General features: G+C 50.0%; 1 protein-coding gene across 1 annotated transcript in view; it reads right to left on the reverse strand.

Moving 5' to 3' along the window:
- Nucleotides 1-3,835: 3,835 nt before the first annotated feature.
- The window catches only part of TTLL4 (tubulin tyrosine ligase like 4), a 33,494-nt gene continuing 22,762 nt past the window's right edge, over nucleotides 3,836-14,567 (reverse strand). Inside the window, exons 5-19 of the mRNA XM_039233150.1 lie at nucleotides 13,813-13,934; nucleotides 13,266-13,376; nucleotides 12,829-12,905; nucleotides 11,986-12,177; nucleotides 11,810-11,892; nucleotides 11,455-11,583; nucleotides 9,915-10,037; nucleotides 9,543-9,641; nucleotides 9,092-9,226; nucleotides 8,522-8,659; nucleotides 7,035-7,137; nucleotides 6,170-6,380; nucleotides 5,956-6,026; nucleotides 5,482-5,567; nucleotides 3,836-5,043 (exon numbers count right to left, since the gene is read on the reverse strand). Coding sequence (XP_039089081.1) covers nucleotides 4,785-5,043; nucleotides 5,482-5,567; nucleotides 5,956-6,026; nucleotides 6,170-6,380; nucleotides 7,035-7,137; nucleotides 8,522-8,659; nucleotides 9,092-9,226; nucleotides 9,543-9,641; nucleotides 9,915-10,037; nucleotides 11,455-11,583; nucleotides 11,810-11,892; nucleotides 11,986-12,177; nucleotides 12,829-12,905; nucleotides 13,266-13,376; nucleotides 13,813-13,934 — 1,939 coding nt within the window. The 3' untranslated portion in view covers nucleotides 3,836-4,784. The remainder of the gene's footprint in view (nucleotides 5,044-5,481; nucleotides 5,568-5,955; nucleotides 6,027-6,169; nucleotides 6,381-7,034; nucleotides 7,138-8,521; nucleotides 8,660-9,091; nucleotides 9,227-9,542; nucleotides 9,642-9,914; nucleotides 10,038-11,454; nucleotides 11,584-11,809; nucleotides 11,893-11,985; nucleotides 12,178-12,828; nucleotides 12,906-13,265; nucleotides 13,377-13,812; nucleotides 13,935-14,567) is intronic.

Raw genomic sequence — 14,567 nt, forward strand, 5'->3', positions numbered from 1 at the left:
TGCAGCTTTCATTGCTCCAAAGCCGATGAAAGGTCGTATCAAAAGAGCATCTATCGACCCCTGGACATTAATGAGGGTCAAACTCTGCCATGGAGGGGGTTGTCTAAAAGGCTAAGAAGGCTTGAGAGGCTGGATCAGAATCACAAGTGGCATGAAATGGAGCTCCCTCAGCTACACATCTTTGAAAACTGCCAATGCTTCTCAGTCTCAAAGCAGTTGGGGGATTCACCCAGTTAAGTACACAGCTGAATCTTAAAAGTCTTAAAGGACAAATTCGAAGTAGGGGCGCCTGGGTGGCTCAGTCAGTTAAGCGTCCAACTTCGGCTCAGGTCATGATGTCACAGTTCGTGAGTTCAAGCCCCGCGTTGGGCTCTGTGCTGCCTGCCAGCTCAGAGACTGGAGCCTGTTTCAGATTCTGTGTCTCCCTCTCTCTCTGACTCTCCCCTACTCATGCTGTATCTCTCTCAGAAGTAAGTAAAACATTAAAAAAAATTCAGAGGAAACAAGCAGGGGAGGTCCCCCAGCTGTCTTTGGTGACCATCTTATTTGTATAACCAATTCAGAAGACGGGAGTGGCAGTACCATGTGACAGATTATCCACTGCTTCCACTGGCCCAGTGCTGGTGGCCCGAGGGCAACTGAGTGTGTTAGGCTACCATCACAGGGACAATCACCTTCAAGTAAATAGCCTAGAAGCAGAAGAATGTACCTGTGACAGCAGTCTCTTGGCACAGCTGTGGGGTTGGTGCACCTGTTCTTTAGCTCCAGCTCCAGTTCAAGGTATCCTATTTTCTGTACCCTGCTCTTCCCCCTCTCCACCCGCCAAGTCCCCATTGCTCCCTTGCTTTTCCCCCTTTTTAAAATAGGCTTCACGCCAAGGGCAGAGCACAACATGGGGCTTGAACTCATTATGCTGAGATCAAGAGTTGGACACTTAACCAACTAAGCCACCCAGGTGCACCTTACTCTCCCTTTTTAATCAGTTTCCTTGGGATAGGACTGAGTAATTTCATTCAATTCACAGACTTGTAATGCTTAATGTCTCCTGTCTCTGGGAATTTGTATTCTGTAAAACAGAGAAAACTCCCCAATGAAGGGTAAAATAGTAGAATGAATAATGGCAGTGTTTGTATGCACTGAAGGTGGGGGTGATGAGGTATATAAAGCCTGTTCTGGCCTTCCTCGCCTCTAAAATAACTCCACTAGGGGCACCTGGATGGCTCAGTCGGTTAAGCCTCCGACTTTGGCTCAGGTCATGATCTTGCGGTTCGTGGGTTCGAGGCCCGTGTTGGGCTCTGTGCTGACAGCCAGCTCAGAGCCGGGAGCCTGTTTCAGATTCTGCGTCTCCCTCTCTCTCTGACCCTCCCCTGCTCACGCTGTCTCTCTCTCTCAGAAATAAACAAAAAAACATTTAAAAAAATGAGAACAAGTTATTTAAAAAAATAAAATGACTCCACTGTTTCACTTCCCTTGTGGAAAGGGCTTTACATTTCTTGCCAAACTTCCCCTAGCCAAGGAGCAGGGCTTGGATAGCAAATGGAGAAAGGGGTAACTACACATGAAGTCTCCTTTAAGTCCTAAGTATTTTTACTGTGTCATGCTTAATCTTCACACCCCTGCAATGTAGGTATTATTTTCATATAATTTATTTTTATTTTTTTTAATGTGTATTTATTTTGGAGAGAGAGATGCCTCTCACCTAGATGCCTCTATTTTTTTAGTTGTGTTTTTGTTTTTTGGTTTTTTTTTTTTTTTTTTTTTTGNTTAGTTGTGTTTTTGTTTTTTGGTTTTTTTTTTTTTTTTTTTTTTGAGCAAGAGAGAGAATGAGCAGGGAAGAGGGGCAGAGGAAGAACCTGAGCCAAAATCAAGTCAGACAACCGAGCCACCCAGTTGCACCAATTATTTTCATCTTCTTAAAAACCCTGACTTTAAAAAGTTGGATGACATTTCCAAGGTCACACAGCAGAACCGAGCTTAGAACTCAAGGTCAGGGGTGCCTGGGTGGTTCAGTCAAGTGTCCAACTCAATTTCAGCTCAGGTCATGATCTCACAATTCATGAGTTTGAGCCCTGCAACGGGCTCCGTAATGACACTGCATAGCTTGCTTGGTATTTTCTCTCCGCCCCTTCCCTGCTCATGCTCTCTCTCAAAAATAAATAAACTTAAAAAAAGAACTCAAGATCAGATTACAAGGCCCATGCTCTCTTCCTATCACACCACCACCTTTCTTTATTGGTATTCATTCTAAATTAGTTTCTGATCAATGCTGAGTGAATCTGAAGTGAACAGGAGTAGTGAGTGCCCTCCACGCCCCCACCCCAAATCCCTACTCCACTGATCCGTGTTTATCCTGTACTTCATTCCTGGACTCAGGAACATTTGATCCTCCAAACAGGGACTGTTATCAACTTAGAAAAACAGTGGACACGATCTGACATTTACCCTACTATACCTCCAGATTTAAGCTTTCAAAAAATCTTATTACTTCTCCCAAACTCCTTATTGAGCTGAATACTTGAATGCAGGTATTCATTGCTAAACATGTATGATGAATGCTTAAGCAAGATTTAATTTTCTCTCAAGGGTGAAGGGGGAACATAATCCCCATTCCTTTGTCCCATGTGGCAAAACACACCTTCAGATGTTGTAGTGGGATGGAAATTAAAAATAACATATGTACAGGGGCACCTGGGTGGCTCAGATGATTAAGCATCTGACTTTGGTTGGGTCATGGTCTCATGGTTCACGAGTTCGAGCCCTGCGTCAGGCTCTGCACTGCTTAGAGCCTGGAGCCTGCTTATGTGCCTCCCTCTCTGTCCCTACCCCACTCATGTTCTGTCTCAAAAATAAATGAAACATTTAAAAAATAATGTATGTATCAAAAGGACACTTACTTTCATTACTTACTTAGTAAGCCCAGCTCCCACCCCGCACTCCCACGACACTGCAGTGCCAGTCCCCTCTCCAGTTACAGCGGTGGCAGGCAGCTGCTTATGCCACCTGGGGATTCTCAGCTGGCAGGGCACAGGACTGACACTAGTTTCTGAAGAGTAAACCAGCTCAGCCCGGCCTCCACACTGACGCCCTTGCACCAGGCCAGCCGCCACAAAAGTTCTGACACAGGTGACCAGCTTTCTTAGGAAGGCTGCTGATGACCTTCGTCATGAGGTTTGACACTGCAGTGGGGCACTGAATTCAGGTGGCACAGGTCGGAGTCGGCTTCAAGTCTTTCAGAACACACTTAAGGGCTGCCACGGCCTCTCCTGCTGGGCCTGACTCTGAAGTCCTTGCTATTGAACAGCAGGCAATACCTCAGGACTTTGCCACCAATCTTTCTTCACAATTGTCAACATGGCCTTCAGACTGACCAGCGCAGTCATCTACTCGCGGCCTTGAACCCAGTCAGGCCTCTCAGTGACTTTTCCATGGCTCCACCCCAACTCACCACTTAGAACTCCAGGAGCCACAAAACAGCGTCATCATCTTTATGAAACTCAGAGCGAATAAAGGCAGAGTGCCTGGGGCCAGGTGGCTTCTTGTTGGGCACACCCGCTAGACAACTCAAGTGAAGGGACCCCGGGTCCCAAGAGGGAGTGAGCAGCTACCAGCAAGTTCTGGACGGAGGAGGAACATAATTCAAGTGAAAACCACCTTTCTGACCCACTGTCCCACCGCGTGCTTCCCCGGGGCATCGCTGTGCCCCAGCAGAGAGAGGAGAACTTCCGGTACAGGTGTTGGAGTTCTTTGTATGCAGTTCGCTCAGTGAATATTCACTGAACACTCGCTGTGTACAGAGTCCTGGGGAGGGAGGCAGATTCAGCAAAGAGTACAAGAATTTTGTCAGCGGTCTGACCAGAAGGCCATCCTACAACAGTGACTGCTCCTACAAGCCACCTGCCGTGCCCCCAGACTCTGCTCGCCAGGTGACCTGTGAGCCAGATCCCACTCTTCAGACAGTGAAGGAGGTAAGAACCCGAGACTTCCTTTGTGTTGTGAGAAAATCACAGCTCCTTCTCTCCTGCGCCTGAGTTGTATCCTTTGATGTGCAGATACAGACAACAGCAACTGGGATTATCCAGGCTCCTTCACTGGGGCCATGGGAAATTCACAAAGCTCCAAGACCTCTCACCTCACAGACAGTGAAGAGCTAACATTCATGAGAAAGAAGTCTAGAAGGTTGAACAGGTAGCAATGTGAGGTCAGGAGGGACTCAGGGCTACTTGGCTAGTGGATATATGAAGGGAGAAATAAAGCCCTTAAGACTAGGATGACAGGAAATGGGTTCATCATGTATGGCCTCTCCCTGCCTGTCTACTGAGGAAGCTGGAAGGTTTCTCAAAGTGGCTCCTCAGGACGCGGCACAGGGAGGAGGGGGCAGGGGGAGACCCGAGGAGATGAACACCTCTGGAGGGACCTCCGCAATTACAGGCAAAGGACTTCAGGCCCAAATATGTTCAGGGTGTTTTTTCTGCTAGAGCTGTAACTCAATCACACAAACCACACACGGCTCTCTGAAGTTAGAAACCAAACCCTGCTTTATAAGGCTGAGTGGCCATCGGTGGCTTCTCTGCTGATATGAGGTTCCAGCCAGTGAACCTTCCTCACCTTCTCCCCATTCCCACCACCCCTCCAGCCCTTCAGATACCCATCTCTGCAATTCAACCACTTCAAAAAAAAATACTTTGAGGAAGGGGCTGGGGCTCAGGCTGGCTGGCCGGCCAGCCAGTTCCCATGAGGTAGCTAACACCGGTGCTCCTAGGCAGGGGCTAGTGGAGAGAGGCCAGTCATGGGCTCACAGCAGCGAGGAGTGAGTCACCGGTTGACTGGGAAGTGGGGGAAGCAGAGAGTCTCAAAGTCTGCCCAGAGTACTTGATCAGAGGTAACATCTGGGTGGAGAGGCTGGGCTCTTTGCTGGTGTCCTCACTGTCCCTGGAGGAACTGGGTTTCCGGGGAAGAGAAGAAAGGCCAGCTTGGGTCTTCTTGGGCTTGGGCATGGTCCCATCTTCAGAGAGCAGTAGGCTTCCCTCGGAGAAGCTGTGTTTTCTTAAGGAACAGGTGGGAAAAATAAAGAGATTTGCCTTCAGGGTCTGGACTAGGCATTCAAAACATTATGGTGCTACAGACCATACTTATATGAAGATACAAATAACCATAAAATACACCTTTATCTGAAGGTCAGAGAGCTTGGTGCAAATGTGAATGTGTGAGGGGAGGAGGACTCAAGAAGCCCGCAGTTAGAGAGCACAGCTGAGAGGGGCTGCGTCTGCAGGTAACCCCACGCTCCAGCCCAGCTTCGCCGGGCACACAGGGAATCACCAGGCAGAGGACGCTGGCTGCCTACCGTGATATGCATACCCCGTATGTGGTTGCATATCCCACAAACCCCAGAGTGGAGAGTGCTGATGTCATAATCTGGGAAGAGAAGAAGAAAACTCCTTGAACTCATACCCATCCCCCATCCCTTGCCCAGACTGCACTCACCCCAGCTTGCCATTCTCTGATTTGCTGAAAGCACTGAGCGCCACATCACCCTTTGGGACAGTCAGAAGTGATGTCGGGAGGGACCACTAAAAGCAAAGGAAGCGGTGAGGCCAAAAGGGCTAGGCAGAAGTCGGGGGGGGGGGGTCTCAGGACTCTCTCCCGGCTCTATAGAGCGCTGAGTGACCATGGGGCTCTCCTCCTCCCTACCCTTCAGGCATGGGCCCACCTGGGACAAAAATCTCTGTTCTCTCCAGATTCAGGCAAGAAGTTGAGGCTACAAAGCACTCTTGACCCTTGAAAGAAAGGCGCCCAGGGAATCCCAGAGGCCATTACTCCCTTGGAAGGGAAGGGTCATGAGACACAGAAACAGGGCCTAAGAGAGAAGTGAGAAGGTCTGGACCTCCATCCAAGCCTCGCTGCACTGTTCAGGTGGGACTTGTCTGGACTTGTCTCCTCCACAATGGTGTCACTCACCATTGGAGCAGAATCAGAGACGACTCCTGTGTGGAACCCTTTGTAGCACCAACTCCGAAGCAGGTCTACTCCTAGGACAAGATGAACAGGGGTGGGACTTAAGAGGCTGGAATCAACTGGTCAATTCTTCTTGCCAGAGAGGCCCATTTCTTGGTCTACTGGGATTTAATCACTCACTAAACACGGCCTTCTGTGGGCAGGGAGGACACATCACCTTTGAGCTTATTGCCATGGTACTTCTGTTCCCACTGGGTGGTGAGAATGTTGAAATATCGTGGCTGCTCAAAAAAGCGCAGATAGCGAGAGGAGATTCGAGAAGGAAAAATCCGTTCAAATTGACCACGGCGAGAAAACTCATCCTCCATCTCAACCAGAATCCGAACGTCATCTGGCGTCAGGACATCCAGCACAGATGCATAAAAGTCCTAAGGCCCAAGAACGGAGAGGAAGAGGGTGTGACAGAGAGTGTGAGCTGGAGGCAGAGAATCCAGATGCTGGGGGACAGTGAGCACAGCTCTAAGGCCCTAGGCTCCAGGACTCCCAAGGCAGCACCAAGGCTGACTAGTGGGTCATCTCTGACACTCATCTGTTCCCAAGCCTACTAAGCTTTGCTATCTGGGGAAGACACCCTTGATCCAGGTAGGGGAGCCTCTGGGGCACAGAGATTTTAAGAGGTTCACTGGGTGGAGTCAAGAACAGAATCCAGCAACTTCGATTTGGTAGCAGGCTTTTGTCTGCTACCCTCATACCTGGCTCCCTCATCTGCTCTGAGAAGACATCAACCCTCTAGGGGCTCAATGCACCTCAAGGAAAGAATCCCAAAGGATCTATGGCTCTGACACCAAGGGCTGGCTAGTATAGCATCTTCCTAAGAACAGTGGTTCTTGACCATGTGATAGAGGCCATCAACTCTCTCCTGGAATGACAGAGACGCCAGCAGATCTCTGCATACCAACAGATCACAGATCCGAGGTTAGGAAACCCTGTCTTAGGAAAAGGGAAAACTGGTCGCCCTAGGGTCCCAAATGTTTGACTGAGGAAACTTTCTGTTGGCACTCGGATCGAGGGTAATCTCCTACCTGATCAGGAATTTTCTGGGTTAGATAATAGGCTTTCTTCATCTTCTGTGCAGTGAAATGTTCTGGGGCCATTCGACAGTTGTCCCTGGGGGAGCTGGGAAGGCTAAGGTAGTGGATGGAAAAGAAGCAAAGGGTAAGGTCAGCAGCTTCACATCCTGAAGACATGAGGAGAGAGGATCCATCCCAGGACCCTTAGTTTGACTGGAGAAGACACTCGTGGTCAGGGGACTCACTGGGACACCAAGGTTAACTGGTTTGCTGGATGGAGTCACAGCCTTCTCAAGAGAAGACAAAGTTAAGACAGGTATTTGTTACTTGACTAGATCACACTGCAATGCCTGTCTGAGCGTCAAAAGAGCAAGTGCCATGGAATAACTGAAAGAGTATAAGGCACCTCATTAGGTTGCATTTTAGTGGTTAAAAAAAAAAAAAAGAGGACTCCTGAATAGTTGTATACTTCAGTCTAATTTGATGGACACTTCCTGAGTACCCAGCTCGGCCCTGCTGGCTGTGCGATCCTGGGCAAATCACATGACCTTCCTGCACCACAATTTTCTCATCCATATTACCATGATTACTGCTGAGAGACACACAGATGGCCTCCAAAATGCTCACAAGACGGCAGGTGTCAAGTGACAACCACAGCACAGAGCCAAACAGGAGTCTGCAAGGCATGGTGGGGAGAGCAAATTTTGTTCCTAGCAAATCAGGATTGGAATCCCAGCTCTCCCACTTTGTAGCTGAATAACCATGGGTGGGCTACTGAATCCCAGTGATTTTCAGTTTCCTCATCTGTAAACTGAGGATACTTAACACCAACCCCATGGGGTTGTTGTGGAGAGAAGTTATAGGATTCTCCTAACACACAGCAGGTACCAACTAAATAGTAGCTCCCCTCCCTCAAGAGTGGTTCTGAGTGGTGGGGGGACCATGGTGGAAGGAGCCCATGTAGAGCTGGCTTCATGAAGATGCTGCCTTCAGCTAGGCTCTCATGGATGGGTGAGGTCACAACAGGGAGGTCTGACTGGGGAACTTCAGGAGGAAGAAACCCAATGAGCAGAGGAGGGGACACTATGGGAGGAAGTGAGAAGCCATACACATTCCAGAGGGGAGACTCAATTCACTGATCCTTAAGGGTCCTTCCAACTTTGAGGTCCTATGAACAATTGATTTGTCAGAGCACAGGAGCCAGGGGGAGAGGGTGAGGGAGGGGCACCTGGGAAAAGGAGGCTGCGGCCTCCACTGTCCCTGTGAGGAGTTCCAAGCTGATTCCCTAGACCCTGTTAAGATTCCTGAGCTGAGAACAATATAACCAAACATCCTTTTGAGGGGTACTGACGTGGGAGAGGTGGGCAGACAGACTGTGGGACCAGACTGAGCTGCAAGGGAGACCAAGCAGGAGGGGGCGCCCAGACACCACTCCTTGCCTCAGTCCCCGTGGGGCTGTCATGCTGCCTGGCAAGCCACAGCCACACAGGGAAGCTGACCTGGTGCTGGAGCTGCTGGAGCTGCTGGAGCCAGAGACGATATCCTCTGTGCAGGGCAGAACAAAGCCCGCAAGGTTCAGAAGGTCACGGATCATCTGGCCTTTGATGCTGATGTCCAGTGGAGAGTTGGAATGGAGGCTTTGGGAAAGGGTTCAAAGAGCAGGAAAACTGTTGCCGATTATGCACCCAAGTTAGGGCTAGCCCCGTGTACTCCCTGCCTCCCCGACTCGACTCAGGAGCACCATCATGGAGGACTTCTTGCCCCACAGACAGTGAATAACCTCACTCAGGGTGGTTCATGACCATGACCTTCGTCTGCTAGGGGGAAAGCATGCAGTAGGGATCAAGTTGAAAAGAACAACTTTTAACAATCTCTCTCCATCCTCAAAGAATCTTGAGATAATGGCAAAGAATGAGTGAATGAGACAAAAAAAGACCATGATGGGAAAACACAAATTCTAGTGAAAGAGAGGACTTCACAAAGTCAGCAAGATACGGGGGCGGAGCGGGAAGAGGAGCGCAAGGATACAGGAAGAGTTCTCCTCTGAGTGCCCTGAGAATCCCACTTACCTTGGGGAAATGTTGACTTCCAGGACCCACGGCTTGAGGTTCTCATCCAGCATGATGTCAAAACCAAAGAGCTCGTGGCAGCTGTAGGGCCGCCGCACATACATCTTTAGCAGACTGGTCACATAGGGTTCTGACCTGGTCACAGGGAAATATTCAGCTCAACTCTTCCCAGAGGGCCCTCCCCGGGGCCGCCCTGCCAGGGGAGTTGCCCAGAGATGGCAGAAGAGAAGTAACCCAGGAAAAGCAGCTCCCAAGAGATGTCTGTGATCTGGAGCCAGCTTCTGGAGAGGAGGTCTAGTAGGAGAGCAGAACTCTACCCACTCCCTCCTACTGCCTGGCCTCAGAAACTGACACATGGCGTGGTCAGTGTCCGGGACACGGCAGTGTGGAGGCCCATGAGAAAAGGGGACCCAGTGGCAGGAGCCGCACCCAGGGTGGCAGTGTGACTCACGAGATGATGGTTTTGACAACAACATCCTTTATCTTCTCCCAGATGGCATCGCTATTGATTCCCTTCTGGCTCAGGTAGTTCCATAAAGCCTTCAGTGCCCTGCAAGGGTGGGGGGGGGGGGCGTACGTGGGGTTATATTCAATGAATGAGTGATCAAGAAGAGAAAGAAGAAGGAGTAAGATGCCCAAAGATGTTTTCTCCACATCTCTTCTTTGGAGGTTTTCAACTAAGAAAGAGAGGAATGTAGATGCAAACAGACCAATTCTGAACTGCCCCGAGTTTATAACCTTTGGGCTTTACATCAATACTCCGCTCACCATTCCCCTGAACCTCCCCAAAGGCCTCCATTTGACGGCAACCCAGCTTGGGTACCATTTGTGGCCCTGGCAGGCTGTTTCATCGGCATTGGCCTGGTACTCAGCATTCTTTTTATTGACGCTGTAGTTGGTGAGGTGCATGAACTTGTTGCCAAGGCTCTTCATGGAAGGGGAATACCTGGAAGTGAGGAGAAAGGTGAAACAGAGGTAAGGCAGGGAGATGGCAGGTAGACAAGGGTCCGAACATTTTTCCAAATCCTGAGGAGATAAAGGACAAGTGGACAGATCTTTTCAGATGCACGAGTCTGAGAAGTGGATCTATTGGTAAGGTTTCTAGAATACCACAGCTCTTTTATCATGAGCAACTCACAAAACTCAGGAAAATAGTTTACTTGTATTGACTAGTTTCTTACAAAAGGAGATGACAAAGGATACAGATGAAGAGCCAAGTGGAAGAGAAGCACAGAACAGGGGACATGGGACTCCTCTCCTTCATTCCCTTCCTCAGTCCTATAGGAAGACCCACCCCACGTTCAGTGAGGTAGAGAACCTTCTCATGTCCTAGTACCCATGTGACAATGCGATTTAGAATAGCAAACTGACCTCTGTGTCCCTGACCCTAGTTCCGGGCACAGAGCTACCAAAACCCTTATGAATAAGTGATAAGAGCACTAGAATCATCTTTTGTTCTCATATTTGGTCTTTGACCCCAGTTCCTGACACACATCTCTTGAAATCCTTATAATTTCTTGGGCGACAGGAGTGTCTTTTGTTCTAATGAGGTGACTTTGGGTGGGTTCCTGGATAGGGTCTGATCGCCAGACAGACCAAGCCATGATTAGAAGCTTGAAATTTTCGGTCCCACCCCCCATTCTCTTAAGAGGGAGAAAGACTAAAACAGAATGAATGATTTATCATGTGTACGTGGTGAAGCCTCCATAAAACCCCCAAAGTGAGGGGTTCAGGTTCCAGGTGGGTGAGCACATGGGCGTGCTGGGAGAGCGCTGTCCAGAGAGGGCAGGGAAGCTCTGTTGCCTTGTCTCCTCTGACACCTTGCTTTGTCTCTTCCATCGGGATATTAGTCTGTAAGCAAACTTTATCATCTCCTTTTATGGTAAGCTGCTCTGGCAAATTAACGGAACCTGCGAAGAGGTAGCGGGAACCTCTGACTAACAACAGCAGACTGGTCGTCAGATGTACAGGGGGCATGTGGACTCATGACTGGTGTCCGAAGCAGGAGGAAGGGGTAATCTTGTGAGAATAAGTCCCGACCTGGGGACTGGATGCTCTGGGGGCTGGACAGTGGCAGGAATTAAACTGCAGGACACCCAGCCAGTGTCACAGAGAACTGCCTCATGTGGGGAAAAAGCCCCACACATTTGGTGACCGAAAGTGTCCAAAGTAAAGTGTTCCATGTAAAAGGAGACACACAAGAGAAAGGAAGACTCAGTTTTCCAAATAACCCCCTCCTTCTCTTTTGCTAACCCAAACTACCAAACCATGTTTTCTCTGCTCAGCATCCTCCAGTGTTTCCTCTCTTTCAGGAAAACAACCCACCAGAGTGGTCAGAGCGAGGCCTCACCACTACCACATACTTGCAACTGGCAAAGCGGACGAGTCCATCTGAAAAGAGGTAAATCCGCAGAGGATCATAGGAGGTGACGTAAACATAAATGCGCAGATCAAACTTGCTGCCGCTGATGAGGTAGGGTTTGTGTAGATACCTACAAGAGGAAACGCCAGCTTCAGGGACAGGACCGATGAGACAGGGCCCAGAGGGTAAAATGGCAAAAGCTAGCAAACAGTCCCTGGGATAAAGACCTTAAAACAGTTGGCGCGGGAGGTCTTTGGCTAGGAGGACACAGGACAGAAGAACACTATAAACAAGGAATGTCCCGGCAGAGGAGACAGGAGAATGGGGAGCGGGATGTGAGCTGGAGACAGACTCACCTCTGGACCAGGAGAGGCCTTCGCTTGGGGAGCTGACTCCACTTGTGAATGACCTGGATGCCGATGCCCCGAGCTGACGCCGGCTAGAAGTCAAGTGGAAAGGAGACAAGATGTGCTCCCGGCCCAACACACCATTGTTCCCCACTGTCTCCTACCAGCCACAGCGATCCACTCACCGGCTTAACAATCCACTTCTGGCGGCTGCTGCTCTCCCAGGCTTTGCGCAGGAGTTTGGCATCCTGAGGCAGGATGAACGACTGCGGGAAGAAGCTGAACTCCTTCTTGCCAAAGCGGCTCTGCATGCGAGACAGGTTCCGCCACAGTCGGTCCTTTCGCCCAATCTGGAACGAACCTGGGAAGTGGTTTAGCTACAGAAGGGACAAAGTGTGAGAGCAGGGGGATGGCCCCGGTGAGGCCACGAGGAAGAGAGCAAGACTCCCAGTGCCGTTCCAACTTCTTTAGTGATACCATGAGCCCTTGATCCACCTTACCATCACCATCTGATGGCAAGTACTCAGTTACATGAGTACTTGAGTACTTAGTTGCTGAGCACTCACCAAAAGATGATGAAAGCACAACCAAAACACACCAAAATGTAGTGCTCTCGAGGAGTCAATAGTCCAGGAACAGCCATACAACAAGTGCAAAGAAAAACCTGTCTCAAGTCCTTTGCCATGACAGCCTGGAGGACAAAGATAGGAAAGCACCTGGCCTTCATTAAGTCTGGGGGCAAGAGACTCCTTTGTTGCAACACAAGACCAGCGTCCTCTTTACGCACATTCAGCTTGGGGGAGTGGAGGTGACACGCAGGGGGAAAGGCGTCTCTGGGAGGCTGCAACTGCCCAGAACACCGCCCCTGTCCCGCCAGAGGTGTGTGGTCTGCAAGGGGTCCCAGTGCCCCTCCTCCGGCACGGCCTCCACTCCTCCATACACCTTCCTGGCTTCTCCACGGCCACCTCCCTCTTTCCTCGCTCCCAATACCAACCTCCTCCCACCTGCTCCCCAGAAAGGACCTCTACCTTCTGATGCTCCCGAATGGATCGGAAACTAGGAGACTTCATGTGATGACCCCAGCAGCCCAGCCAGTCATCGTTTCCTACAGAGGGCACATCAGGGAGTCAGTTGGACTAGCAGCTCAGTCCTTGGGACAGAGAGGCTCAGAGGTCCAGAAATACCACTGGGCCTGGGCACAGCTCCCAGACCCAGTATTCTGAGAGTCGCCATGGAGCCGTCCTGCACGAGGCTCTGGGGTCAGGAATAGAACAACGGCTCCTTGTCTTCTAATTTTGAGGAACAGGCTCCAGCCCAGAGGGAGTTCAGAGCAATGTCTTCCTCTGAGGGTGGAAACTTCAGGACAGGGTCCCCACGTATCAGAAGGCATCGAGGGCTCCTCTCCTCTTACCCAAGACCATCTGTTGGGGCAGAGGACAGGCTCGCAGTAAGGCAGGTGACTCACTTTTGCTGATTTTGAAATGGGACCGTCCAATGGTCTGCTTGACAATGTTGGGGGTCACTGTGCTCATCTTCCACCTGAGTAGCTTCCTCTGCTCCCAGGGAAGCTTCTCCACTAGGGAAAGGGGATGGGAGTGAAGAAGAGCACAAGAGTCAGAAAGAGACGAGGGGTAAGGTTGCACTGTTGCTCAACCTAACCTAGGTAGACAAGCCACTAAGCACTGCTCCAAGCCGGAGTTTCAAAGGAGCCTCCTTTGTGGGAGAAAGGGGGACTGCACGGGGTTGAGGAACACAGAAAGGAGGGAGACTACAAGGGAGAAGAAACAAGGCTAGAGGGCAAGAATGGGGCATGAGATCACGAGGCTGACAAGGGTAGGCTCAGGGACAGACAAGGAAAGGTTCCCGTGTTGGACTGGTGAACCAGGTGGGGAACCGAGTGCCAAAAAAGCCATTCTGGAAAACCCTTTCCACCTTATCGCCACCTCCTCCCAACTCTGCCAGCATCCTTTTCCTGAGGGTACTTATGGACTTAGCCACTTGGCCAGGTTTACCTCTCTCATCCCGGGTGCCAAAATAGATGGTAGGGGGCACATTGGGAAAGAGACTGTAGATGAGGGCTGGTCGGACAACTTTCTCATTGGAAAGGGGTTTGGTCAGAATCTCGGCACAACTCCTAGGATGAAAAACAGACACGTGGTAGAGAAAGGGAAGGCCACAATCCTGAAGCGCTGTTACCATGACATATCATTTCTTTCGGGGTGCTGTCTTTTTGAGAGCGAGAGAGCACGTGCAGAGGAGAGGCAGAGAGAGAGAAAGAGAGAATCCCAAGCAGACTCTGTGCTTGAGGCACACAGCCCAATGCAAGGCTCAATCTCACAAACTGTGAGATCATGACCTGAGCCAAAATCAAGAGTCAGGCGCTTGACAGACTGAGCCACCCAGGTGCCCTGGAAATGCTGTCTTTTAAATTGTGATTCTACAAAGACAAGTGCTCAGTAGTTATTTTGCAAATAATAATCCATAAAGTGCTAGGGCTGACCCATATACAGCCACACTATTAAATGTCACCTAAAGACCAGATTTTCCAATACTTCCTTCTGTGACACAGCTAAAAAATTTCCGCAACAGGTCACAGACAGGGGAAGCCCCTGAAAAGAGTGGCTCTGAGAGAGGGTAATGAGTCTGGGTAATGAGTCATAGGCATATGCTACATAGAGACGAAGAGGAGAAAAAAAAAAGTTGATATGAATAATTAAAAAGGAGGAAGAGCAGGAAAGAACTAAGAAGAGGAATAGAGAGTTTGAAA

The sequence above is a fragment of the Hyaena hyaena genome, unplaced genomic scaffold (genome assembly GCF_003009895.1).
Source record: "Hyaena hyaena isolate Hyena2069 unplaced genomic scaffold, ASM300989v1 scaffold_71, whole genome shotgun sequence".
In the NCBI taxonomy this organism is placed as follows: domain Eukaryota; kingdom Metazoa; phylum Chordata; class Mammalia; order Carnivora; family Hyaenidae; genus Hyaena; species Hyaena hyaena.